The 27,791-nt window shown below is 34.6% G+C and overlaps 1 protein-coding gene across 8 annotated transcripts in view; it reads left to right on the top strand.

Moving 5' to 3' along the window:
* Positions 1 to 27,791, top strand: part of Pfrx (6-phosphofructo-2-kinase/fructose-2,6-biphosphatase) — a 219,367-nt gene that overhangs the window by 171,714 nt on the left and 19,862 nt on the right. For 6 of the 8 annotated variants that reach the window (XM_081740364.1, XM_081740369.1, XM_081740366.1 and 3 more), the window contains exons 2-7: positions 6,454 to 6,579; positions 13,115 to 13,275; positions 15,659 to 15,793; positions 21,700 to 21,816; positions 24,833 to 24,986; positions 25,829 to 25,932. In XM_081740364.1, coding sequence (XP_081596490.1) covers positions 6,454 to 6,579; positions 13,115 to 13,275; positions 15,659 to 15,793; positions 21,700 to 21,816; positions 24,833 to 24,986; positions 25,829 to 25,932 — 797 coding nt within the window. The remainder of the gene's footprint in view (positions 1 to 6,453; positions 6,580 to 13,114; positions 13,276 to 15,658; positions 15,794 to 21,699; positions 21,817 to 24,832; positions 24,987 to 25,828; positions 25,933 to 27,791) is intronic. The other 2 variants (XM_081740370.1, XM_081740372.1) reach the window with 1 other exon arrangement.

Raw genomic sequence — 27,791 nt, 5'->3', positions numbered from 1 at the left:
TTGTTTCCCCCATCTTGCACCTTACTGACAACTAGCTCCACAGGTAAAGAAAGTAAATAACATATACTTTCCCTAAATCATACCAGTAAGTCACATGGAAATCACTCAATAGCTTCTGATACCCCATAGTACAGACCAGAGATGCCCCAAAGATTTCGAAACCAGGCATCCGGATCCAGATCTGAATCTGGATCCGGAATTCGGATCTTGATCCTAATCTTGGACTAGGGAGTCGGTGTCCTTAATTTAAACCTTGGATCCAAATTCGAAATCAATGTCCGGGCCGTATAATTAAGTATAGATTCAAAATTTCACATCCAGATTAGATGTACCTAAATTTATGCATTCTAAGATGTTATTTATTTATTTATTGTTTATTTTTTGTTCTCAGTGCTCATACTGTGATTTATTCACTATTGTGGAAATAATTGTTTCATTTATTTATTGTTTGTTTGTTTTTGTAAAGTTTGCATTTGATGTTTCGTGTAAATTGTGAGAGACAAATAGACTTAAAAAACTGGCCAACATTTCTCTTTATTCCCTTGTTTCTTCTTCGTTGTCAGTGAAATTACTCTTGATGAATTATAAATATACGCTTTTGGTATGTTTACAATGGTTTTCGTCTCTCAACAATGATATAACTCAGTCCCAGCCGGAGATGACTTCTAAGGTACTAATCTACTGAATCAATAGAATCAGATCTTGGATTCAGGTTGGGATCTTGGTATCTGAGTGTTCACCATCTTTTATACCACATTCATCGTTATCATCGTAATGAACCACTGTTAATCTACGGCTTAATGAAAGTATTTCAAAGGCTTCTCTACAGCCATCTATTGTAAACAAATCCTTTCCATATTACCCCAATGTCTCAAAAATAATCTACTATTGTTAATCTACTACTTCTGAATGAAGGTTTCTCCAATTCCTATCCGCAATCATCTTATCGTGAGCAACCCTTTTCTGCATTATTTCACACTATTTGCTCATTCATCTGTACGAAAACGTTTCAGAAGTCGCTTTTTGTTCCTTGGTATCCAGTTGAGGATTGTTTCGTCAACTGATCATAAGTTCTTCTTGCAACATGTGATATCATTCTAAATAGTCCAGCTAATACGTTTTCCATTGATCACCGCAATTACGATTTCAGTGTATTCCCAGTTATAGACGACCCTCAACATGCTATTATTATCTCGAAGAAATTAAAAGGATGGTTACTAAGAAAAATACAATATCAAATGAAGTACATTACGTACACATATATGTCATTTAACAAATTGACTGCATAGTTTGATTTATACGTTGATTAGCATGTCACTTTTGAAGCAAGTGTTCTGTAATAAACGAAAATATCATTTCGGTGGAAGTAGAGATATAGCAGGGTGTGGGTCCTGGGGATTTTAAACCTTCCCCCGAAATCCTGACTTTTCTATAAATGTAGTCTTAATTTTAGGGGTAATTTTACAAATTTTAATATAATTTATCCTCATTGAATTTGGACCCCTCCCCAAAAGTTTTTGGAGCCTTCCCAAAATGAATTCCTGCATACGGATAGAAGCATGCCTTTTAGCTAAGCATTTCGTAATGGCATAATTCAGTGGCATTATTTAACTGTGCTGGCTTATATTTTTAGAAGAAAAAAATAAGAAAGAAATTATGCCAAAACTTTTGTTCGAACAAATGTATGGTCCTGCATTTTGGCACGTAAAGATAAACTTAGTAGTGATTTCAGAATATTTCCCAAACCATAGGGGGTGAAAAAGTACTACTCTAAATAGTGCTCATAGCTGACTGAAAGAGTGGGGTCCTCGGTGGCTCAGTGGTAGAGCGTTCATCTCTGGTGCATGGGGTCCTAGGTTCGATCCCAGTTCACGCCAAGTGATTTTTGTGGTGGACAAACAGTGTGCGTGGGTTTTCTCGGGGTTCTCCCGTTTCCTCTCACTTTCTTCATTTCACCATTTCCTTCATTTCTCATCATCACCGTCTCCTTTAGCCTAGCCGGCATAATCGTGGAACGCAAAACCTAAGAGATTTCAGTGTTTATATTTTTGGCTGGGACGATTGAATGTCCCACTAAAGTCTGTGTTACATTGAAACAAAGGGAAAATAAACAACAGTAAAGTAGTTCCCGGTTGCAGCCACACAGGTTCGTCTTCTCTTAATTAACGGTTGAAATCCTTGACGAAAAATTGAATGATTCAAGTTTAGAATATAAATATATTTGGCTTAAGATAAAAATGATCAAAGCAAAAGGTCTGAAAATGTATTGACTTTCATTATTGTGAGAAAATTGTCCTTCATTGGTTATGTAACATCAGTATTATTCGTTGCTGGGTGAAAGCGGTGAACTTTATATATCAGTTTCTATATAGAAAGTACTTGATGCATATAGAGCATTTCATTATGTGGTGACAAATTGTGTTAAAGCGCATATTGACTGGAGCTGATCCAATAACTAACCTTGAAGATCAATTTGGTAGAACTACGTTATCATGTATGTGTAATCCATATTACAACCATATGGTCTTGTTGACTGACTTTATTAACAGGATTCTGACAAAGGCACCGTGTTAATCGATATATACCTCTAAAGAGCAAATAAAAGAGATTGCTAGTCACACTTTTATTTAAATGTGTGGAACACTTTTGCTTCATATTCTGCCGTATACATGAGGAAACATATATGTATTTATACGTATTTAACAAGAAGTTAAACACTGAAAAGTTGAAAAACGAAGAGGTAAGAAACCTTTTCGTATAAAACTTCGAAGAATAGTACTGAAAGGAAAGGATAGGTGCAGGTGGTAACAGATTGTGGGAGCATATTAAGAGCTTGACATACTAAAAATAACACAAAATTTACCTTGTTTCCTTTGCTTATTTTTCATAAGTAAAAGGAGATAATGAAATGTAACTTACTACAATCATAGATAATGTTATTTTACAACAGTAAATATGAACCTGAAGAATTTTCAGTGCTGCCAGAATAACATGTCCCCCGAAATCTAAGTTAAGGCAGCGACTAGAGGAACGAACTCAACTACATTTGATTACATATCATGTTGTTTTGTTATCCTGTAAACTACTTTTTAAATAACATCATTACTTAATTTCAATAACTGTATGTTTAAACGATTTTGTTTTTTTATTACAAACTAAATATGACTATTATTTAAAAAGTAGTTCACAGGATTTCAAGACAACATGATACGTAATCAAATGCAGTTGATTTCGTTCCTCTAGTGGCTGCTTTAACTTAGATTTTGAGGGAAAATTTATTATTCTGGCAACACTGAAAATTCTTCAGGTTCCTATTTTCTCTTGTAGAATAACATTATCTATGATTGTGTTAAGTTGCATTTGATTATCGCCTTTCACTTATCAAAAACAAGCAAAAAATAAAAGGTAAATTTTATAGTATTTTTAGTGTCAGGCTCTTAAATTTTTTATACAATAGGCTGCAGAAGAAGTACATTTTACCCCACCAAAAAATATTTTCTTCATGTCAGTACTTTCTCTAGACTATTGTTAATAAGACAATAATATTAAATTATCCCCCAAAAATATTTCCTAGTTTTCAGTGCATTTTATAAATGCATTGTATTATTAATATTATTATTACAGTTATTAAATAACGAGACTGAAGATCCAAAATATGATGTGAGGTTGAGTGTAGTTAGGATAGGTTTCTCTGGCCGTTATGTAATTCAAACTAATACAGACTTAATTTTCATACGATGTTTAGTTTTTGTTATTAGGAATAATCTTCGGAGGAGAAGGGGAGGAAGGAGAAAGCCGCTTAAGATTCTTTAAGTCAGTTTCCGCATTTTAACTGCTGCATAATCACTGTATTATCATCAGGGCCCGGATCTTGTTGACCTAAAATTTTCTAAAAAATGACCTATAAAATGACACAAAAATCCCTGTAAAATGACCCTAAAATTCACAAAAATTGTCCTTAAAATTGACCTTTTTAAAACGTTTATTTCGTTAAACATTGACAATTTTAACTATCTATTGAATTTTAATTACCATTTCTCACTCATTTTCAAAAGTTTTGTTTCAATTAGTTGCAGTCCATTGATCATTCGTGTCTTTGGTTTACAAAAATAAGCAATAATATTAAAACTAAACTTTGTCTAATTTAGTAAATAGTTAAGCATTTCTTTGCAGTACAGATATATAGGCTTATATCCAGTTAAGCAACATATAAACATTTTGTAAGCTGTGACACAACAAACTAACTCGGGAACTTACTTTGTAATCCTCACAAAATTTAGCTAATGCCTTATTCAGCATTACAGTAAATAACTGTACGCATGCGCCAGTGAATGAGCGCCTGTTGTCCGCTAGCACATTCTTATATTTGGAAAGACTCCTTTCAACTTCAACAGAAGCTATGGGAGTATACTTCAAATGAACTATGTCATTGGGGGTTAAATCTTCAACTTTGGAAGATAACACTTCACCTTGCAGTACATTTGAAATTGCACACTAAGTATTGTATCAGTTGTTTCTTTCCAGCACAAGTTTCAATTTACACAGAACGTTGTTGTCAACATCACCTGACACTTTTTTTCACCCCAATAGTAAGGAAGCAGGAAAAAAGATTATTTAATTTCGTGTTTTCCATATCCCTAAACAGTGTTTATTTTAAGATTTCCTTATGTAGAAGAAAAAGAATCAAAAGACCGTAAGCGACCTAAAAGTTACCTTAAAATATTAAAAAATGACCTGAAACTTGAAAATAGCAAAAAGTGGCCAAACGTTGGCCCTAAAAATATATATTTTTAGAACCTAGAGTTGATGGATAAGGTTTATATTTGAATTTGCCTTGTCCCAAGAGTAACAGAAAAAAGTTTACTTGTCAACAACATCCGGGCCCTGGTTATCATGATAAGCGACTTGAATCGGTATTTGCTAGATACCATGTCGTTACTAGAAGGTTTATGGAAGTTCCCTTCTGAAACCTTTGGGCTCAGCTATCTGAGAATACAACGTCTTTATCAACACTGTTGGCCAATATTATTGGGTAATAATTAGGTGAAGGTTTAGTGCATAGTACGTCTTTGTGTGTCTATTTAGAACAAGTGACTCGCTGTTAGTACGATGTGAAAAATAAAATTTCACAATTAATCTGTTTATCTTCTGGACAGGGGAAAGTACAGAGTCCTCAGTTCATTTTCTTCTTTCTTTTAATTCATCAACAGTCAAGAATAACTGTTTTGCTGGTACATTTCCATCAAATAATCACTTCTTATTCTTATTTTTGCATTTGTTCATAAACTTACATCTTGATACTCTCTGGTAATATGTAATATCGTTAGTGAAGCATTGTTTGACATATTCTGTGATACTACCAAAATCTCTCGGGACAAAATTTCGCCATAGTAATTTCTTCAGTGCATTCAGAATATTGTATGTATATACACTTAAAATATCTTATACAATTAAACGTTTATTAACAGACTTCTTCGTAGTACAGACAGAATGTTTGTCTCGGCAAGAACATATTTATTATTACGGGATTTGACGGACATTCTCAGATATGAACATGAATAGTTTTCTCCCCATCTCTTCCCCGCAAGCCAATATGTTACTGACATACTATTTTATCTTCATAACGGACAAAAACTTAATTCGCACGTATTTAGCACAGAAAACTTCCCCTTTCTGCACTTTAGACATAAATCCGAGTACAGTGCAGTGTAGAAAATTAATTTCAAATGATTCAGCTGTTTTCAAGTACTGATGGCACAGACTACGCCGATTTTAATGTGGGTGAAAAGTTACAGAAATTACTTCCTTCCCCCTTAAAATCTGAATTTTCGAAAACGTAGAAGTACGTTTCCACTTTTTTAAATGAGGAGAGTTTATATTGTAATATCCTACACGTGGTTTATAATTATAAACACCAACACGTGCCTTTTTATTTATAAACAAAACCACGAGCTCTTGTACTACAATTACTACATAAAGCAGACGACTAGCTTCTTCATCATCATTTAGTCGTGTGATAAAAAACGATCAGCGCCACCGTTGCTCAAAAAAAAAAAAAGTTATAAAACTTCATGCATTGCCTTAGTCAAGATCAGTTTTGGCTGGTCAATTTTCTTCTTGTAACTTGCCTGGAGCTTTGAGAGCTTTTGCCTACTCAGCTTACTTAAAGCTTTGTAAAAATTCAATTACTTTTTTTTTTTTTAAGCTTGAAACTAAAATATATATATATATATAAAAGTAATGTGTGAAAGGTTACTATATCCGCATTTCGATGCGACTTAAGTGTGAAAGGTCACTATATCCGCATTTTGATGCAACTTAAAAGGAAACTTTCAATGTTATTTGTTTTTAGCATTATTTATTTAAAAAAATCCTTGTATAGTCCTTAAATGCACATGTAGGTAATATTGATATCCGATACTTAATGTCCATTTTTGTTTTCTGTCATTTCAGGAGAGCGTGCCAATTATGTCAACAGCCCACATGTCATTGCCATGGTGGGTCTCCCTGCCAGGGGTAAAACTTATATTTCTAAGAAGTTATCAAGGTATCTCAATTGGATTGGAATCAACACCAGAGGTAAGCTGCTTGCTTTCTATTAATAATATGAATAAAAGGAGTAAGATCAAGCTTTAAAATTTTTTCGGTTTTCTGCGAAAATCAGAAAATTTATTGTAGTATCTTCCATTTTAAAGTACTAAAATTACGTAGAAATTCTACACGTTCTTGCACTAAAACACAATCTATATAACATTTTTGCGAAAAAGAAATAGATATTTAACGAATTACGGAAATGAAAGATCTTTTGTATTTTGATTTAAAATAAAGCTCTATGCCAGCGTTTCCCAACCGCTGTGCCGCGGCACACTGGTGTGCCACGAATGGCCCGCTGGTGTGCCGCGAGGAAATCGAAACAAAATTATTAATTATATAGCAACCAAATTGCAAGACATAGGAAAAAATGTATATTTTTGTATTTCATATTACTATGAATTTCTACCATGGAAAAAATTACTGTAATTGTAATATATTATTCAACATCTATTACTGCGTAGCAGACAGTATTTCGGCTCATACACATTTCCACGGTTAGCTGCTATGTTACGCTTCAATTGAGAGTCATACTAACACTGAGAAATGGAAGCACTTGTCCGGTACGCGTCAAGTGAACGTTTGTAGAACACTCATTCGCACGTGAATGACAGGACAACTCTTTGTTCAACAGGTGTGTTTTGACTTTGGCGCATCGCAAACTATGTGATTGCAATAATATGCACCAGTTTTGATTAAAACAGCAAAGTTAAAAGTACAAGATATTTGTTCGTTCGTTATCTAGTGATCTTCGTTCTCAGTGAAAGGTTGGATACAGTTTTCGAAAAAGAAAGCGTATTTTTAAAAATCTGACTCCTATATTTCATTGCAATTGTTTTCTATTTTAAAATTAGAATAAAAAATAAGCATAATGAATTAGCATAGGGGAAAACCAGTGATCGAGATTTCATCTCTGTGAGAAGGAGATCAGTGATCATAGCAAAAAAATACCATGGTATTTTACATTTGCAAATAATAATAATAATAATAATAATAATAATACTATCTATGAGTGTGCCGTGAGAATTGAAGTTACACCCGTAGCGTGCCGCAAGTTGAAAAAGGTTGGGAAACGCTGCTCTATGCACACAATATATATATATATATATATATATATATATATATATATATATATATAATCTTGTTTTGTTTTATAGACATGACTTACAAAGAAGTTGCAGTTCAATTACTGGAATGAACCCGACGCGTGATATCTGAGCTAGCAGAATCTGCTGATTGGTTTCTGTTGCACAATAACACACTCAGCAACCTGGTAATCACTGTTCAGCGATTTCTTACCGAAAGCTTAGGTACCTACCGCGCTCCTTATTCGTAACATTTAGCACCTGCCGATTTATAATATACCGCTTTCGAAAAGTGCAATTCCATTCCACGGAGCGATGATCGCGTCCATTTCCAAAGCAAGTAAATAAATAAAAACTTACGGATAATTAAACGACAGAAAAGAAGACTGTGGAAGATCTCCCAGAGAACCATGACATGTACTAGGTGTATAAACGTAGGAGAGATATATGTAGACTGAAAATAAAATCCGTGCTAAGTGCCAAAAGTCTAAAACTTCGTTTTTTTTGGGGGGGAGGGGGGCTCAGATCGCGCCTTTCAGTTTCTGCACCTGAAAGTTTAACCGAAACAGGGTTATCATCATTTCAATCTTCTTTGCTTTATTATTTTTTCATCATTCATTTGTTTTTCCATTTGGACAAGGGTGGACAGGGACGAAGGATAGGAAAATTGGACGAAACCACAACACTGAGAAACAACAAAAGATAAAATTTACACAAAATCAACAAAGAAAAAAAAAAAAGGAAAAAAAATACGTTTTTTTTTTAAATAAACTCCTAACTACCTAATATTAATTTATCTTCTAACTTTCCTATTCTATTCTATTCTCGACTAAAGTTTAGCTTACTCTAGTCTTCAATTGTTTCATCCTCGTTCCTTTTATCATACTTAGCCTTTCTCGTATGTTTATCATCATCTTCATTGGTCTAGGTTTCACCTGTATGATAGGCTTTCCACCTATATAGTAGCCTTTCCACCTATTTTTGTATTATCATCTTCATTAGATTTAGATTTCACTTGTATGATAGACCTTCCACCTGTATGGTAGGCTTTCCACCTATATAATAACCTTTCCACCTATTTTTGTATTATCATCTTCATTGGACTTAGGTTTCACCTGTATGATAGGCTTTCCACCTATTTTATTTTGTTCTTTTTATTTTTTAAAAATAAATTCTACTGTGTGATTTTTTAAAAATAAATTTTACTACATTCTTCTAATAGAGGATGTTAATATTTGCACCACTGAACTCAGCATCATTATTGCACACTTACACTTAAATAGGCACTACACACTCCTGTGTGTAAAAACACAACTTTTCCGTAATAAAAAGAACATATCACTATCACCACACTGCACACTACAATACCCATTCACTTTTCTCCGATCGCGCGAACTTCGATTTCCTTATTGATCCTAAGCGGTTTGTTATTTCCGGTTTTCATAATTAACTTTTATGGTTCTGATCCTCAGTGCAACGGCTTGAGGTCCAGGACACACTCGGAGCACTTAGTTCAGGCCCTGGTCAGATGTGTCCTGCCGCCGTGAGCGCTGGGACCGATGTTGACACCTAAGCGAACAAGATTCGAGGTGGACACTGTATAATATTTACCGAGTTATTGGCTTTCATTGTGCATAGGATCTTTAGTGTATGTTATGTATATATGATATATATATGCTATTTTTGTTTTGTTTTGAACTTCGGTTTAATGTCAAAATGTAGACTATGTGGCTAACACTGCTCAGTTAAAATCGGACTATCTAGTATTCATTGTGGAAGTAGTTCAAGTAATCGCCAGAAGAATGCGAGTCTGCTTACGCGCCATCAGTTCTGAAAGTAAAATCTGGGCTTTTTACTCAACATTTTCATTTTGGTACTTAGCACGGATTTTATAGTCAGTAGTCTACATATGTTAAAGACTAAGGCAGATAAAAGATTTTAGTTCTCATTCGGGTTTTGTTATCCTAATATTAAAACATTAGGCGCATAGTGTATATATATTAAAATATAAAAATTATTGCTGTAAATTAAAAAAAAAAAAAAAACGGAAGAGATTCGTAATACAGGCACTTAGCTTTCATGCGTCAAGTTACTCATCGACGAAGTATAGCGAAAAGATAAGAAAAAACCGGTCATTTCCAAGTGACCAGGGTATGATGGTTGAGCATGTTGATATTCACAGAGCAGCGAACAGAGAAAGATCCAAGAAAAGGAATTGAAAGTTTTATACGATACTATACAAAATAATAATAATAATAATAATAATAATAATAATAATAATAATAATAATAATAATAATAATAATAATAATAATACTCTTCACTCTTTCTTACCAAATGCACTTTGCTTAGTATCTTATGGCAGTTACTATTATTCATTCAAGTAAAGTATTGTTTAAAGAAAGCATTATAACGCCTGCTACATTAGAGTACAATAATTTATCTGTTTAAGCGGTGTATTTATTATAATCCACTACAATATTTCGTTTCCGTTTTGTCTTGGTGGAAACATTTTCAACTTTTATTTTACAATCTGCAATTTGCTTCTATATTTGAAAACAAAAATCCAGTTTTCACCTTTAACCGCACTAAAAAAAAGTATAGAACCATTGAAGTTATCCATAGTATGCCTCCATTTGCATTTAAGGATGCTCAATGTTACCATGTGTTAGAAGTAGAATAGGAGAACAAAAAATAACTAGATTCTTTCGGAAATTTTTAAGTCGAATTAAATGACCAATTATAATGTTAAGAAATTTGATATTTATACAATGTGTGATATAATCCCATTGCTTATCGAAGCTGCCTTTGTCCAAGTTTAATGTTGGACCCTTAATCCTAATAAGATAAAATTCATAGGCGAGTCTTCCAAAATCTTTCACTAATATTACCGTCCAGCTGTGGCAATTTATGGGTTTTAATTTGCGAATGATTTGGATTTCACTGTTTTACATGTATTTAGAGGTTTAACTTAGAAACATTACTTGAAACATTACGACTTATCACAATTTTTGTTGATTATGTATTTTTACTTTTTTTTTAACGTAGTTCTTAAGCTACTCACCAGAGTTACCTAGGATTGTTCGCTTTTTTAAGTTGATTACCATATGATTCGAAAAATAATATATATATATATATATATATATATAATATAGGGTGTCTCAAAAATCCCTTACCACCCTTTTAAAAATCCGTACGGATGTATTTATATTGAACTTTATGTAGGAAGTATGCAGGATGTAGGAATAAGGCTGGGGTCAAACCTTTTGGATGATGGTTCGCATCTTGAATTTCAGTTATTTATTTCAAACGATAGATGGGTCGTGTGATGCATGTCCTTAGGCTAGAATTTGCACAGGATGTCAAATCTGAAATCAGATTTCATGTATCTTTATTTTGTGAGAAGTTATAGACAACGACAGTTGATGTTTACCTGTTACATGCTGAGTTTCTACTTGTTATCTTTCTGATAGGTGCTCCTTTATTGGAGATGTAATTCTGTAGTGAAATGATAATTGTGAAGGCAGCGAAAGTTAAACCTCCTATGAGTTCAATACCGTCAAATGGGGTGAATAGAAACATGGGGGTGAATAGAAACAAAACTCCCAGATTAGTTTTGGATTTATCTGGACGATAAATTAATCAAGAAAACTGAAATTTCTTAACATAGTCTTATACGGCTAAAGTGTCCAGGGCAGAGACAAAATGTTTTACTGAGTTGGGAACACTGAGGTAGACGGCAGTAGCATTAATGTTTTACTGAAATCTTACACGGTATTTTAGCGCTCTTTAAACTTTCTTGGTAAGTATGACATTTTCATATTTGTTGCATTTGAACATATGCCTATTTTGTAGTTTGTTGTTTCATTTACTGGCGTTCATAGTAAAAGTTTTCCTTTTGTAAATTATTTTTAATCAAAATTTAACTTTACTGGGTTATTGTTATGATTTTTAATTAGTGGGGTGAATAGAAACACTTCTTGGGAAATTCTTGAAATTCCTCAAGGAGTGGAAAATTCTTGAGGAGCAGAAAAAAGGACCTGATAGGAATGTATCAACCATCTCTAAGAACAAATTTCCAAGTCTTCTGAAAAAAAAAAAAGTGTGAAACTGAAGGAGGAAAATATCAGGGCTGGATTTGAAAAGTGTGGAATTTTTCCCCTTTGTCGAGACCAAATATTGAGGATGTTGCCAAAAAAAGACAATGAACGAGAAGAAACAGAACAGCAAAAGTCATCTCAGACTGTAAACCGTTCCCTTATGGATCTTCTCAGGAGCATGAGAGAAGATGAAAAAATTAAATAAGGGAAGAAGAGAGTACGAATAGATGTTTGTGGTAAGAGTTTTGGTTTATTTTCTGAAAATGATACATTTTAATCAAATCACAACGAAACTCAACCTACCTTTGTATTGTCGAAAGAGGAGAAAGACAACACTCCAGAAGACAACATTCCAGACGATCACGAACTAGATGATGGTTTTCTAAAGCTGGTGATTTTGCTGTGGTAAAATGAGAAGCTAACACTCGATGAGACTATTCAGCACCCAAGTGCGAAAATGGGAACATGACGCATATGTGGGAGTGTTTTATAAGAGAGCACATAAACAATGAAATTTTCAGAACGAAACTGTTGGGTTTTATTAGGAGTTCGTCAGCACGCTTTAAGTATATGATAACTTTCGGGCCCCTTCGTGGCTAAGCGGTTAGCGTACGCGCCTTTGGCGTGGGAGACCCGGGTTCGATTCCCGGCGGGAGCTCATGTAGTTCTGATTCTACGTTAATCAGTAGGTCCACGTCTCATATAGCCTCGCTGCTGAACGGGACGTAAACCTCAAAATCAACTCAACTCATGATAAGTTTCCCTGATGATTTCAGTGGTTTAAATCTTATTCAAATATCATCAAAACTATATGGTCGTTTATACCTATATTGTACATTGTATTGTTTTATAGTTTGTAACTTATGTAATACTGGTCTTATTGAACTAATATCTTGCAGGTATCAAATAAATAGTTCGTTTCAACAAATACACTGTTTCTTTTTTACCTTTCCAATAGTATAAAAGAAGCAACAATGAAAATAAAGTAATTGTTTCTATTCACCCCATGGGTAGGGGTGAATAGAAACATTAAGAAAAATCAAGGTGAAGAAAAGTGGAGTTGATAAATTAATATGACGTTTACTGAAATTCATTAGCATATTAAGACCTTTCTTTTGGAATAATCTGATACGCGAAATCTTTAACATTACCGGACTTATATTCTCATATAGCCAAAAATGTGTTTCTATTCACCCCATTTGACGGTAATGAATTAGATACTAATGTTTCATTTGCAGACGGCAGACTTCTTCAGAAGGATAATATATGATGAGAGATATCATTTGGGTAATAGGGAAAAGAGAAATTGTAGTAATAGATGTCTTTTGTTTCTTCACAGTGTTTAATCTTGGAGACTACAGACGGCAGGCCACAACAGCCTACAAGAGTCACGAGTTTTTCCGTCCTGACAACAAGGAAGCAATGGCCATCCGGACTCGATGTGCAATTGATGCCCTTGAGGATGTTTGCGCATGGTTGGAGGATGGCGGAGAGGTTGCGGTACGTTTTGTCTTTATATGCCATCTTAAGTTCCGTAAGTATTGTAGGTTGGATAAAAAGTAATGGCAACACTGTTCTCCTGTATGCCATCGTAAGTTCCTTAAGTATTACTTCATAGGTTGGTTAAAAGGTAGTGGCAACACTGTTCTCACATATGCCGTCTTAAATTCCTTAAGAGGCCTCATCCCGGCGAAATTAAAATACCGCTTATTTTACAGTAATTATGTGGTATCTTCAAAAAAATAAAAGATAATTGAAATATGGAACAAGAGCGCCCTAGGCAATATTATTTTGCGAGAGGTACCGTTATCACAAGTCACTAGTGGCTTTCAGTTTTCAGCCATTTAGAAACGCGAAAATAAATGCCGATTTTCAAAATGGCTCGAAATCGAAAGCAGATAAGTGAGTCGTGATAACGGTATCTCATGTAAAATTATACTGTCTAGGGCATTGTTGTTCCACATTTCGATTATCTCTTATCTATTTGAAGATATCACATAATTACTGTAAAATCAGCGGCATTTTAATTTCGCCAGGATGAGGCCTCTTAAGTAGTACTACATAGGTTGGGTAAAAACTGGTGGCAACACTGTTCTCACTTCAGAACCCTGTGTTTCAACGCTACAGGAGTTCCTGCAGCAGATAAGGGAATGTGAGACAATGAAGGTGGCCAGTGTTAACGTCTGTGTTATTCAGTCAAAAGCACCAATACCATAAAATAGAGGAAAGTGGAAGTGCCATACCAATATGTTTTGGAAAGATTAACAACGTGCATGGATAAAAATTGAAATAGCGCGTGGGCACAGTTCACACCAATGTTTTCAGAGAGTTTGCGCGGCCAAAATAAAGGACCCACTTCGCGAGAAGCACTGTGATACTAAATAAGCCTCCATCCGTGCCATATGGCGGTCTCTAGGAGACATCGACAAAGATTGTCGCGCTGACTGTATACGACACCTTCCACACATATGGGAGAAGGTAATAGATACAGGAAGCAATTATATTGAAGGAATGTAACAGACGTTTTTTCTGGGCATAAAGCCACCAGATATGAATTGTAAGATTGTTGCCATTTCATTTTATCCAGCCCTTGTATATAAATTATATTATGAAATAAATTAAATATATATACGCTTAGGCAATTTTTAAGCTTTGTAATTGAACATACGTACATATGAAATATATCCAAAAATGATCATTGTATAGGATTTCGTCGGTATCGCTATTTTTGAAATATATATATAACGAAGCAGATACTTGTATTTGAGAAATTTTAAAGAAGTAATTTTGCAGAGCAGTTCAGTTAGTAACTTTAAAAGCACTAATGATGATGGAAGAATCGATGGAATGATATGTGGAAGGAAACAGGAGTACCCTGAGAAAACCCATGGACACAATGTTATTCACCATAAACTTACTTGGCCGGGGATCGAATCAGAGGTCCCACAGACCAGAGGTAAGCGTTCTACCACTGAACCACCGCGCCTTCACAAAAATAAATAAATAAATAAATAAATAAAAGTGATGTTTTAATACATGAAAAATTATGAGGTAATGATGTAAATACAAGAATAATATAAGATACAAATAATTACTTGTAATATATCATAGAATGCAAAGCACATAATTATACATTGCACACTTCAAATTAGGAGTTGCATTTAAAAAGTCAGGTAATTGTTCAAATAATTTCGAATCAAATAATATTTACTTGTAATAATTGCGAATTATAAAAATGTATTGAACATAAGGCAAAGAAAAATCAATCTTTATCCCCTTAACAATTAATTGATTGGAAAGATTACATAATCTAATTGCTGTAGAATGTTGATGTTAAATTGTATATGGTCTGCTTATAAATCATAGTGTATGTGATATCAAGTACACAGATTTTACATTTAGTTTAGTATATTGCATTAAGCCTTGTACAGTCAGCGACAAAAGTTCTTTTCGTTTGGTAAATTTTATTTTGAGAATAACGGTTGTATGGCTGGAACGTATAGAAAATTACATTCTTTTTAATTTACTGAAAACTTTACTCAAATTGTCCTTCTATTTTAAAGTTATTAGTGAAACTAATGTCATCAAATGGAAAGAACTTTTGTCACTGACTGTACATCAACGAAATAATTAATGATCTCATACAATAAAATATTTTAAGCAGACAATTTACGGGTAATTAACATAGGAATAGAAAATTTCAGCAACATAGCAGAATATGATATCCAATTTATTAAAACTATTGTACTACTTAAAATACAAATAAGAAAGAAATTTGTACTACATTAGTTCTATGACATGAATGTGAATTTGAAAATAAGGACTACAGAGTTCACATGAGTCTTTAATTAATTAATTAAATAAATAATAATTTTTTCCTTAGGTGTTTGACGCCACAAACTCAACTACGGAGCGTCGGAAGATGATAGAGGATATCATAGTGAAGAGGAATGGTTTTAAACTTTTCTTTGTTGAGTCTATCTGTGATGATCCAAAGATAATTGAACAAAACATTATGGTAAGTGAAAAATCAATGGATCATTTCCTTCTTATTCTTCTTGGCCATATTTGTAGCTAATGTCTAACTTTATCATATGTTGTGGGGGATGAAGTATGAAGGAGGACGTGATCTTCATACTGAAAATTTTTGTACGAGCGAGAAGTTTTATGAGTAGGAGTAGGAAAAATTAGTTTAAACGATGTCATCGAAAAGGCGTGGATTCATTGAAAATATCACTGATTTAACAAACTAATTGGGGCGAAAAAGATTCCCATAAGATCAGCAGTTCGTTAAATCGCGAATTGTGTGCTATGAACAATATTTAAAGTAGGATTTTACACTTTAAATTGTGCTGTATGATGTAAATATTTAATTTACACACCGTATTAGCAACTAAAACTTCTTACAACTGTTATTAGAAGGATAAAGAAAAAAGCTCAAGCTTCAGTTGCATTCACGTTGAATATTTTTCGTGATAATCCAAGAACTAAATTATAATAAGCCAATATTTTCAGATTTCAAGATCCCTCAAGATCAAGTATGCGATTATGTCCATCTGGCCTTTTACTTCTGATTATTTTGTTTCTTCCAACTACTTTGCTACATTAGTCAAACTCTTACCGTTGACAGACGCGGATCTAGAAGGTAAAAACTGGGACGGGGGGGAGGGGGGAGCCAGAACCCAGATTATGATCGGTATATCATGAGTTTACAATAAACTTTAAAAAACATATAAATAGTAACTTCAATTATTTATGCCACTGTAAAAACTGTAGGCTCCCCGGCCTCGGGTTAGATCCGCCACTGATCGTTGATTGGAGGTCCGTTAAATCTAGATTTACTGTAATGTTAAAAATATTATATCAGAACCACGGATTTCTAAATTTTGAATAGCGAGAATTTTATACTTGTATACGAATTTAATGATAATAGGAGAATATTATTAAAAATTCTTCAAGGTTATAATTTGAGTTGAATCTTGAATTTTTACAAATAACGGACATTGAAGATTTAGAAATTTGAAATTGAGTAATTTCTCATATTGTGTTATTTCGGTAGTTCCAGCTCAGGTAAGAATTTAGATCATGGGCACATGATTAAAACAAATTGGTTCTTTACTCATGAATTAATTTACCAAAGATTGCGTAAATAGGAGGCTGCGCGTTATATGACGCAGAAGTTCAAACTTTCAAGTGGTTTATTGGAATACGAGGGGGGTGCTGATAAAGATTGAGCCTTACATAGAAAAAAAAAATGAGTTAGGAAGCTGAAATTCTCACAGTATTCCGCAGAACACCTTTGGATGTTTATCCTTGATATATTCGAGCAGCTTCAAGAGACCACAGTAATACGCTACATTAATGCTTGCACCTACTGGAAGATAGCCCACCAGCAGAACTCCGTCCTTATCCCAAACGATTGTTGCCATTTCCTTCTGTGCAGATCTCTGCACACGGCACTTCTTTGGCTGAGGAGAAGAACTGTGCCTCGATTCCTTAGACTGTTCTTTACTCTCGGGACCATAACAATAGATCCACGTCTCATCACCAGTTACAAGTTTCTCCAAAAAACCAACCTCAGTTGCAAAATGTTCCAAAATTGTCCGCGAAGTTCTCACTCTTTCCTGCGTTTGTTCCCTCGTCAGAAGTTTGGGGATCCACTTTGCTGCAACCTCTCTCATATTTAGATCATTATGAATAATGGTACCAATTGTTTCACGTGATATGCCCAAACATGTAGCAATCCTTTTGGCTGATATCCGACGATCTTCCATTATCATGCCCTGAATGGCTTGCACATTTTCGAGAACAGACACAGAAACACGCCTGCCACTGGGTTTCGCACTTTCAACATCAAAATGGCCAGCTCTGAAGTTTGCCTCCCAGCGTTTGACAGTTGCATATGACGGCTCACGATCGCCCGAAGTTTGTTTCATTTCATCGTAGATCTGCGTCGCTCCTTTTCCTTGTTGGAAGAGAAACTTCATGACGGTCCTATGCTCCTCTGGACTGAAGCTTGCGGGAGATGCAGCCATGTTCACTTCTGAAATGAAAAAGAAAGGGATGTTAATATCATAGAACATTGCATTTTGCGACTTAGTCTATACAGATCCTGCCCTATAGACCTTGTTAATTCAAGCTTCCTAGCTCAATTTTTTCTTGGTAAGACTCAATCTTTATCAGCACCCTCTCGTAATACATATCTCATAACGAAACTTGATAGTGTATTTTCTAAAGGCTGAAAATTTACCATCATGTGAGTTAACGATCCATTTAAAAATTCCTTAACAGCCACATATTGATGATGATCGCAAAGAGATATGATTATGATTATGATTATTATGATTGATATTTTAAAAAACGGGTGCTTAAGTGGAGTTCAAGGTTAGTATTTCATTTTCAGGTCGTCTAAAAAGTCTTAAGCTTTTATGCACGAGATAACATTGATCTCTGAAATGTCAGGGCATGTGAGTCGCAGCGGGTTAGGTCTAACGTTATTTGACAGTTGAAACTAGTAGAGGCACAAGAAGTGTCGGAATTATTATAACCAAGACATGAGTTACTGTACCGTGAAGATGAGTGTACTTTGCAGAAAACTGTTCTGCATTTTACAATTTTATTTCGATAAATGCTAGGCAGGCCCATGAAGAAATTTGTGCTGTTTATGGGCAAGTTATGTTATCAAAAGCAACAGCCAAAAGATGGTTCAGTCGGTTTCGTTCTGGATGTCCCAAGATATTCCTCTCAATGGACGACCAATCACACCAGACGTAGATTCTGGCAAAAGTCAACCAAGACTGGCATATAAGCAATTATGCCATCGCCAATGACGTAGCATCCATTACCGAACAGTAGTCAACCATTTAGAGAAAGGGGACCGCGGTGGCTCAGTGGTAGAGCGTTCACCTCTGATGCATGGGGTCTCTGTTTCGATCCTAGCTCGCGCCCAGTGAACTTTGTGATGGACAAACACCGTGTGCATGGGTTTTCTCGGGGTTCTCCCGTTTCCTCCTACTTTCTTCATTCCTTCATTTCTCATCATCACCGTCTCCTTTAGTCTAACCGTCATAACCGTGGGACGTAAAACCCAAAGATTTCCTTCCATTTTCGTTTGGAGAAAGCTGGCTACAAAAGGAAGTTCGACGTTTGGGTGCCACATGGTGTGACTCAAAAACATTTATTCGATCGAATCTCCGTCTGCGAATCTCGCCATTTTCTGAAGCGGTTAATCACGAGTGTTGAAAAGTGAATAATGTGTGACAATAATGCACGAAAAAGATTATGGGCAAAGCGAGAAGAAGCTCCAGAGTCGGTAACAAAGTCCACACTGACTTCTAGGAAGACTATGCTGTGCATTTGGTGGGATTGGACGGACATCGTACATCACGAGCTGCTACCGCTTAGCAGAACGATGAATTCGGACCTATACTGTCAACATTTAGCGCGAGTGTACCTAACAATTAAAAAGAAACGGCTGGAACTAGTTAACTGAAAGGGCATCCTATAGCACGCTGACATACATACCATATACAAACCATAAACATCTTTAATGACACGTCAGAAATTGACAGAATTTTCTAATTCTGCAGATTCTAATGCATCCACCGCATAGCCTAAGCGTGCCACCATCACACTGTCATTTATTTCTGTCTGTAGAACTCTCTTAATGGTGTTAAGTTAGTTTCAAAAGAGGCCTGTGAAAAGCACGTGCTACTCTCTCTCTCTGTATATATATATAATATTATATTATACATGTGCTCTAATATAAGGTACAAGGGTATCCCTTGATGTGGCGGTCTCGGGGAGAAATCCTCAGTAGCGACTACATGAGAGGTTGTAGGGGACACACTACTCCACTCCAAGCAAAGGGGATTAAGTTTTCCCGTCAAGGCTCCGCTGCAAGCCAGGCCGGATTGTACTCCCTCTACTCCATTGCAAGCAGCAAAGAGAGGTAAAATCTCCAACAAGACTCCATTGCAAGTCAGGAGGAGAAGAAACCGTTAGCTCCACTACAAGCTAAGATTTTGGGATAGGGTAGGTACCTCTTAGACTCCACTGCAAGTCTATAGAGAGGAGACTGGTGCGTGTCCGCTGGATGCTGTCCATTATATAGGCGTCCTGGCGACAGTAGCGCTGCTCGTGTCATGTCGTCATGTGACTTGTAGGAGGTGCTGGTTGTCCGTAGTTTGCTTCTCGTAGTAATCCCACGTAGTATGTAGTACTCCGACGTAAATACATGTGGTGATGTTTTCAAACAAAAGCATGTGATATGGTTTCTACACAGAAGCACGTGGTACATTACAATATGATTTGTAATATTATATAAGAAGTGGGTTATCACATCATAAGTGCATAAAGGACTTTTTTATTAATATGGAACAATGGACAGGTGAAAAATACGCATACAGTAATATGCTTAATGCAAGTACTTTACATGAAAAAAAAAAAAAAGAAGAGTGGAAATAGTGAACATATTTCAATATTTACAGAAAGGCGGCTGTGAATAATCAAAACAGCCAAAAGTGATAAAAACAATGAGTGTCTGAGCAGTTAAAAAACAAACAAACAATTTCATCATGTTAACTTGGTAGTAAACCCCTTTGTAAATCAATTAAGTTGTAAAAACACCTTATTTTTGTCATCAACGTAACAACAATATTTATCAGGAAATATTATTTGGACTTTCTAAACTTACAAATACAGAGTAAAAAAAAACTTCCCGAAAAGCAAAACTAATTGGATAAACAAGAATAATAGTGCCTATATAAAGATATTTTTAACCAAAGCATCATTATCTATCTGACCAGAGTTTCGACATGACAATGGAGAAGTCTCTGAGTAGCAGTCTCCATGACATTAATTAGAAAATAAGGAAAAAGTATAACAAAGTATCATTTCATGATACATATTGAAATAATATATATAATATATTATTTGTCACAATATTTTGGGGATAGATTCCTCACATAAAAATAAGAAAATAGTTCATACGGACCTGTGCTCTAAAATGGATAGTTTCGTTATAGAGTGCCGAAAACTTAATTTAGAAGTTCATAGCTCCACTACTATGGAACCTATCGTAGTCGGATCAAAACATCACTGAGGAACTGGTATGTGAATTATCCAAATATCCATCTTTCAGAACCTCCGGTACTTCCACAATCATTTTTACAGAGGCTGTTTGGGAGTACTTGATCACTCTCCACGTACCTCTAAAATTGGTGTGTAAATACTGGAACATTCTTAAACGTGGATATTTGGATAGTTCACATACCAATTCCTCAGTGATGTCTTGATCCGACTACGATAGGTCCCATAGTAGTGGAGCTATGAACTTCTAAATTTCATTTATTTCAAGTTTTCGGCACTCTATAACTACTAGCTCTCCACTTTTGAGCAGGTCCATATGAACTTTTTTTTTTTCTTTCTTATTTTGATGTGAGGGATCTGTTCCCAAAATACTGTGACAGATTTTTGTAACACCCTGTATGGTATAACAATAACGGCTTGAATATTTTTTTCATTTATATATTTTTTTGTAGTATTTGTGTGTTTCTTTCTTTTAGTATTTTGATTTGGGTGTTGACTTATATGTAATTGTTTTATTTCTATTCATAATATTAATCACTTTCAGTTAAGCATGCATTATTTTTTACTTTTATTCAGTTTCGTGTATTCTACCATCTGTCACATCTGAATGAAAAACTGTCATGATCATTTGGGTATAAGTCTCTATGTAACATGCAACGCATTGAACACACTATGCTACCGCGCTATGCTATGCTATTCGAAATCAGAAGTTTATAAATTGGATTTGGCTTCATAAATTAATGTGACATCTTATTTCCTTTTTAAATTTTTTTAAATAGTAAATATGAGATGTATGTTTTGTAAAATACATTTTGCCTTATTTTTCCTATTCAGGAAGTAAAAGTGTATAGTCCAGACTACAACAACATGTTCAAAGAAGAAGCTCGAAAAGATTCTCTTGTGAGAATAGAGCACTACAAAGGAAAATATGAACCTTTGGATGAAACCAAGGTCCGTTAACTTTAGGCTTTACTGTAATGTTAAAAATATTATATTTACGAATCGTGGGTTAATATTTTCTTTTCTAAATCTTGAATAGCGAGAATTTCACACTTGTATACGAATTTAATGATTTTAAAAGAATACTAATTGAATCTGCGCTCTCTACACAGCGCATCATTCATATATGAGCATGAATCTCCTTGTCATTTCTCACATCTGTACATGTCCCTTTACAGACACAAGTGAAAGACTTCTTGATAAAAATCGGCAAGATGTACCATAAAGGGGAGATTTTTTTTCGATTATTCTTTCAATATCTCGCACCGTTTGCAAGATATGAGCCTACTTCCGGTTGGAGTTTCTAATTCATATATGATCAGTGTTTTCTTTCTTCTTGCATGCAGTTAATTATAATGTCAGTGATATATGATGTTCATTAGGCAAAACACTGCAAACAATAAAGATTCATTTTAGACTGGGGAAATTGTTATCTTTCGTTTGTCATTATCATTTGGCCATGAAACAAACACCTGAAATATATACAACCCATATATACATGCATGTGGTGTTGGAGTGTATATCTCGTAGGATATGCTGCTTTACTTTTTTTTTTTTAATTTGAACACTTCTACTGTACCTCTAAAAATGTAATAAATATATAACGACCATGTTTTTTAAACATTCAATTAGAACTGGACAATCTACACAAAAGGGTCTTTCTGAGTAAAATAGTGAAATCGGCCCTTGATCCAAATTGGGTCGCTATTGACCCAAAAGATTACCCTTGACCTAAAACTACCTCAAAAAAACTTTTGAACCCCTACCCTCCCCTTACCAAATTATCGTATCATACATGCTCAAAATTGAATATTTTTAATTTTGGTGGGGGTGGTCGAAAAATTTTGAAAGTTTCAAGATTGTAGATACTATATAGATGTAAATGTGCAATTTTTTTCAAAACCATCGATGCGTGTTTATTTTTTTGCGTGTTGAAAATTTCAAAAAAAAAAAAAAAAAAAAAAATGTAGAAAAAATTTTGGGAGGCGGAACACGTCGCTGATTTTTTGGTTAAAAAAATTTGTTATACCCTTAGGTACAACATATATTTTTTCAGGGCCTGAAAGTGATGGCAACATTGTCAAAAAGAAATAAAACTGAAAACAAACGCGTTTTCCGCACAGTTTTCCCACCATTGTAGGGCCCTCAAGGTAGGGCCCCTTCAAAGAATCCTTTGCAAAAGTTCAAGTTTTCATTTCTCTTGCGTCCCTTCCGCTTCTGTCGTTCTTCGGCTGCTTTGATTGTGTTCATTTCGGAATAGAAATACCAAGTATATCTCCGTAACAGTGCTTCCACTTCAACCGACTCTTGCACAACAAAGTTACACAGCTCGTGGTAGAGAGCGCTACCGATAGAGAGCGCCACTGTGTGTGTAGGCAGTGAAGTAAGCACTGATAGATACAAGGAACCGACGCTATGGTGTGTGTAACTTGGTTGTGCAAGAGTCGGTTGCAGTGGAAGCACTGTTACGGAGATATATTTGGTGTTTCTATTCCGAAACGGACACAAGCGAACCAGCCGAAGAACGACAGAATCGGAAGGGACGCAAGAGAAAGGAAAATTGTGAACTCTGGCAAAGAATTGTTTGAAGGGGCCCTTAGTGAGAAAACTGCGCGAAAAACACGTTTGTTTTCAGTTTTATTTCATTTAGACAATGTTGCCATCACTTTCAGGCCCCGAAAAAAATACATGTTGTACCCTAAGGGTATTACAAATTTTTTAACCAAAAAATCAGCGACGTGTCCCCCCCAAATTTTTTCTATTTTTTTTTTTTTAATTTTCAACAGGCAAAAAAATTAAACACGTATCGATGGTTTTGAAAAAAATGCACATTTACAGCTACATAGTATCTACAATCTGTGAAACTTTCAAAATTTTTCGACCACCCCCACTAAAATTAAAAAATATTCAATTTTGAGCATGTATGATATGATAATTCGGTAAGGGGAAGGGCTAGGGGGTGTTTTTTGAGGTAGTTTTAGGGTAACCTTTTGGGTCAAGGGTAACCTTTTGGGTCAATAGCGACCCAATTTGGATCAAGGGCCGATTTCACTATCTTACTAGGAAAGACCCTTTGGAATCGACCAGCGAAAACAGCACGTTTCTAGCACTTGTGGTTTTCGAGATCTCATTGTCGAAAAGATTGGAGACAAACGTATAAACTTTATCTTGACCACAAAGATACAAACCTAGCATTTTAATATATAGATTGCATCAAAAATTCGAGTTACGATTTTAGTGCAGACTTGAATATTTAAAAGTCAATTTATTTTTTTATTTTTTATTTATTTATTTTTATTTATTTATTTATTTATTTATTTTTTTTTTTTTTTACAAACTGACATTAAAGTTTGAAGCATTTAAAACTGAATAATTTTTCATATTATGTTATTTCGATAATTCGAGCCCAGGTAAAAATTTAGATCGTGGGCATATGATTAAAATAAATTAGTTCTTTATCCACGAATTAGCTTATCAAAGACGTCGTAATAAACATAAGACTCGGATTGTGTGACGCTTTAGTTCAACCCTTCAAGTAATTTATTAAAGTTGTAGCAAATTCACAGATTTGTTTTTAACTGTTAACGAAGTATAATAGTATGTTTTCAAGGGCTGAAAAGATTACCATCAAGTGGCATCACGAACCAATCTAAAAATTCCTTAACAGTCACGTACTGATGATAATGATAAGGAGACATCAAAACGTATACGATGTATTTTTTTAAAAAAGGGAGTACTTAAGTGAAGTTCAAAGTTAGTATATCATTATTAAATACCTACCGAATCGATTTATTTAGCAAATGTGAATCTTTGTCAACTAAAATCTTTAGTTTAAGCCAACGCATAAAATTCCCGTCCTGCGGTTAAGAGGTTGTGGGTGGCCAAGTTTTATTATATATATATAAAACTCTACACTCGTCTGTAAATATGAAATGTTTGTTTTGTAAAATACATTTTTTGTTTTTAGGAAGTGAAAGTGAGTAGTCCAGACTACAAGAATATGAACAAAGAAGAAGCTCTAAAAGATTTTCTTCTGAGAATAGAGCACTACAAAGAAAAATATGAACCTTTGGATGAAACCCAGGAACATTATCTTAGCTTTATGAAAATATATAATACTGGTAAGTCATGAATGTTTTATTATCTTCTTCAGTTTATTTCCGAGTTTGAGTATGAATATACTAAGAGTAACTAGATTTATGTATGGTAGAACATGAAATGATTTAATTTAGGGGATGCATTGTGCCGATTTTCATGTTGGGGTACGCCGCTGACTCGCACCAAATCACTCAGCTGAAACTATATGACATCGATCTCAAATATTTATATTTTAAAATACGTATTTTGTGTTAATATTGTTGATTGATTGAGCATTATATACCTATTGAATGTGATGGCACCTTGCAAATAAACCAGCTTCGCTTTGCGCTCAATTAGGAATTTTCCTACAGAGTGTGTTGTACAATACTTCCAGTGACAGTATTCATGTAATCCTTAATAGATTAAGGTTTGTTACTGAAATAGGGCTGCATGATCTAAGGTACCCTCTCACAGTTTCTCCGTAAGATCTAATAGCTAACAACAATGTACGCTGGAAAGAAAAGTTTAGTGGGAGCCTGTAATTCGGATCCCATAAGAAGCTGAAGGTTCACGTGTCAAAAATAGCCTTGGTGGTGAAAGGGATCCTAAACGACACTGAAAGAAAAATTGCTTTCCCACTGCTAGATTTTCTTTTGTTATTAATACCGGAAGAATTTTTTTAAAGATATATATATATATATATATATATGTGTGTGTGTGTATGTGTAAAATATATATATATATATATATATATATATATATATATATATATATATATATATATATATATATATATATATATATATATATATATATATATATATATTTCAAATTCAGTAAGTATAGGTGATCAAAACTTATTAATTTTTATTTTATTTTAAAGGGGAAAAGGTAGTTGTCCATAAACATGAAGGCCACATACAAAGCAGAATTGTCTACTACCTAATGAATATCCACATAACGCCAAGAACCATATATCTCACAAGGGTAAGACATTTTATATATTCTTACATATACAAGTTTCATTGTTCTATAGGTTTCTTTTAGAATATATATGCTGTGAAGAATTTTTTGAAAGAATTGGTAAGGATCTGTTCCATGTTATTATTAACCTGGTCAGACTAAACAAAAACTTAAAAAGTGAAAATTGCCTTCCATAGGACTCGAAGCGTGGATGTCCAGCTTACAAAGTTAGAATGCTAAACCACTTGTCTACGCCCGCTCGGTAGAAAGAGTAAACGTGCAATGGTGCGATATAAACAGTAAAATTTGGGCACAATAAACAAGAAAGTGTAACAATATATTACATTCATGAAACCTGCAGATGTTAATCACTGATACAAAACATCAGTCTTTCACATTCAAAGTGAAATTGGATCAATTTTGTTTGGTTATGCTACACAGACAAGCAATTTTAAAGGTTTTACTAAGTAACCATGTTATTATTAATAATCTATGAACCTGAATATTGTTCCTTCGTTAAGAGGTGTTTTTCAGGTCTGTTGTATATGTGACTGTGTCTACATTTGGAATGACAAAAAGAAATATTGGTACGATATTAAAGTAACACATCAGGGGATTCCCATGAGGATAGAGAGGTGATTTCAGGATTGTCAAGACACTTACGAGTCACTAAACCCTCAATACAAACAGTGGAAGTTTTACGTCAGGCTATTTCTAAAACCGAAAGAAACTATTCGAGGCGTATTGTATAAGGACTAAAAATCCATCGTTAAATATTGAAAAAGGTAATCTGGAGAGGAACTGAGATGTTTTCATCGCCAATTATTTTAATCAAAATAAATACAACGGTTAGAAATGGTTTTACTACTGTTTTCAATCTAGATACAAAACAGCGTTCGAAATTATAAAAACTGGTTTTACGTATGTCGCCAAATTGGAAGCAATGTTGACCTGGCCACATTGTACATTCAGTAAGTTGAAGCAGTCGTCTGTTGAGTGGATGAATGTCGTCACTGTAAGGAACGAGGATTCCTGAAAACAAAAATACAGGTTTTAGTAATAGCTCGTGCACTAGTTTTTAAAATTTACAATCATAAATCTTTAATTATGTGTTTGTTAATATACTTACCAAGATAGGTAGACAAAACTACAAGTATAGGTAAATATATTGTGTAATATATTTTTTGTTACGCCACTGTTGAAATAAACGAACAACGTGAAGACTGCAAAAATAACGACTTAAGCCTTATGGCTCTGAAGAAGAATGCCCGGACCGTGAATTCGAAATATAGTAGGAAAGAAAAACAATACAGTTGGAAGGAACATTATTCTGGTTTAGTAATAATTAATATTACAATGTGTTCCATATGCTCTATTAGTAGTCATGGGGCCGGGGTGCTCAGTGGTAGAGCGTTCACCTCTGGTGTATGGGGTCCCTGGTTATATCTCAGCTCGCGCCAAGTGAACTTTGTGGTGGACAAACACCGTGTGCGTGGGTTTTCGGGGGTTCTTCCGTTTCTTCCCACTTTCTTCATTCCACCATTCCATTCATTTCTCATCATCACCGTCTCCTTTAGCCTAATTGGCTTAATCGTGGGACGAAAAACTCAGATTTCATTTCATATTTTCTATTAGTAACTAAACTATTATTGCTTCTTGAATTGCGCAGTTCTTTAAACAAATAAAATTAATATGAAAATTAAATAAAATCTTTCATTTTACGTGCCACGTACAATAATTCTCGAGTATTTAAATTTTTCCACTATACGAAAGGTCTTGAGAACAACTATTTAGCATTGTATTTAGTAGCATATTGCAGATATTATGTAGCTTATCTACTAATTTTTTTATATTCTTCATTGTCTTCAAGCTATTCATTAATA

This window comes from Thermobia domestica, chromosome 15, assembly GCF_964235325.1.
Source record: "Thermobia domestica chromosome 15, izTheDome1.hap1.1, whole genome shotgun sequence".
NCBI classification, from domain to species: domain Eukaryota; kingdom Metazoa; phylum Arthropoda; class Insecta; order Zygentoma; family Lepismatidae; genus Thermobia; species Thermobia domestica.
Note: the sequence above shows the minus strand (reverse complement) of the source record. Positions and strands in the feature narration are given on the sequence as shown.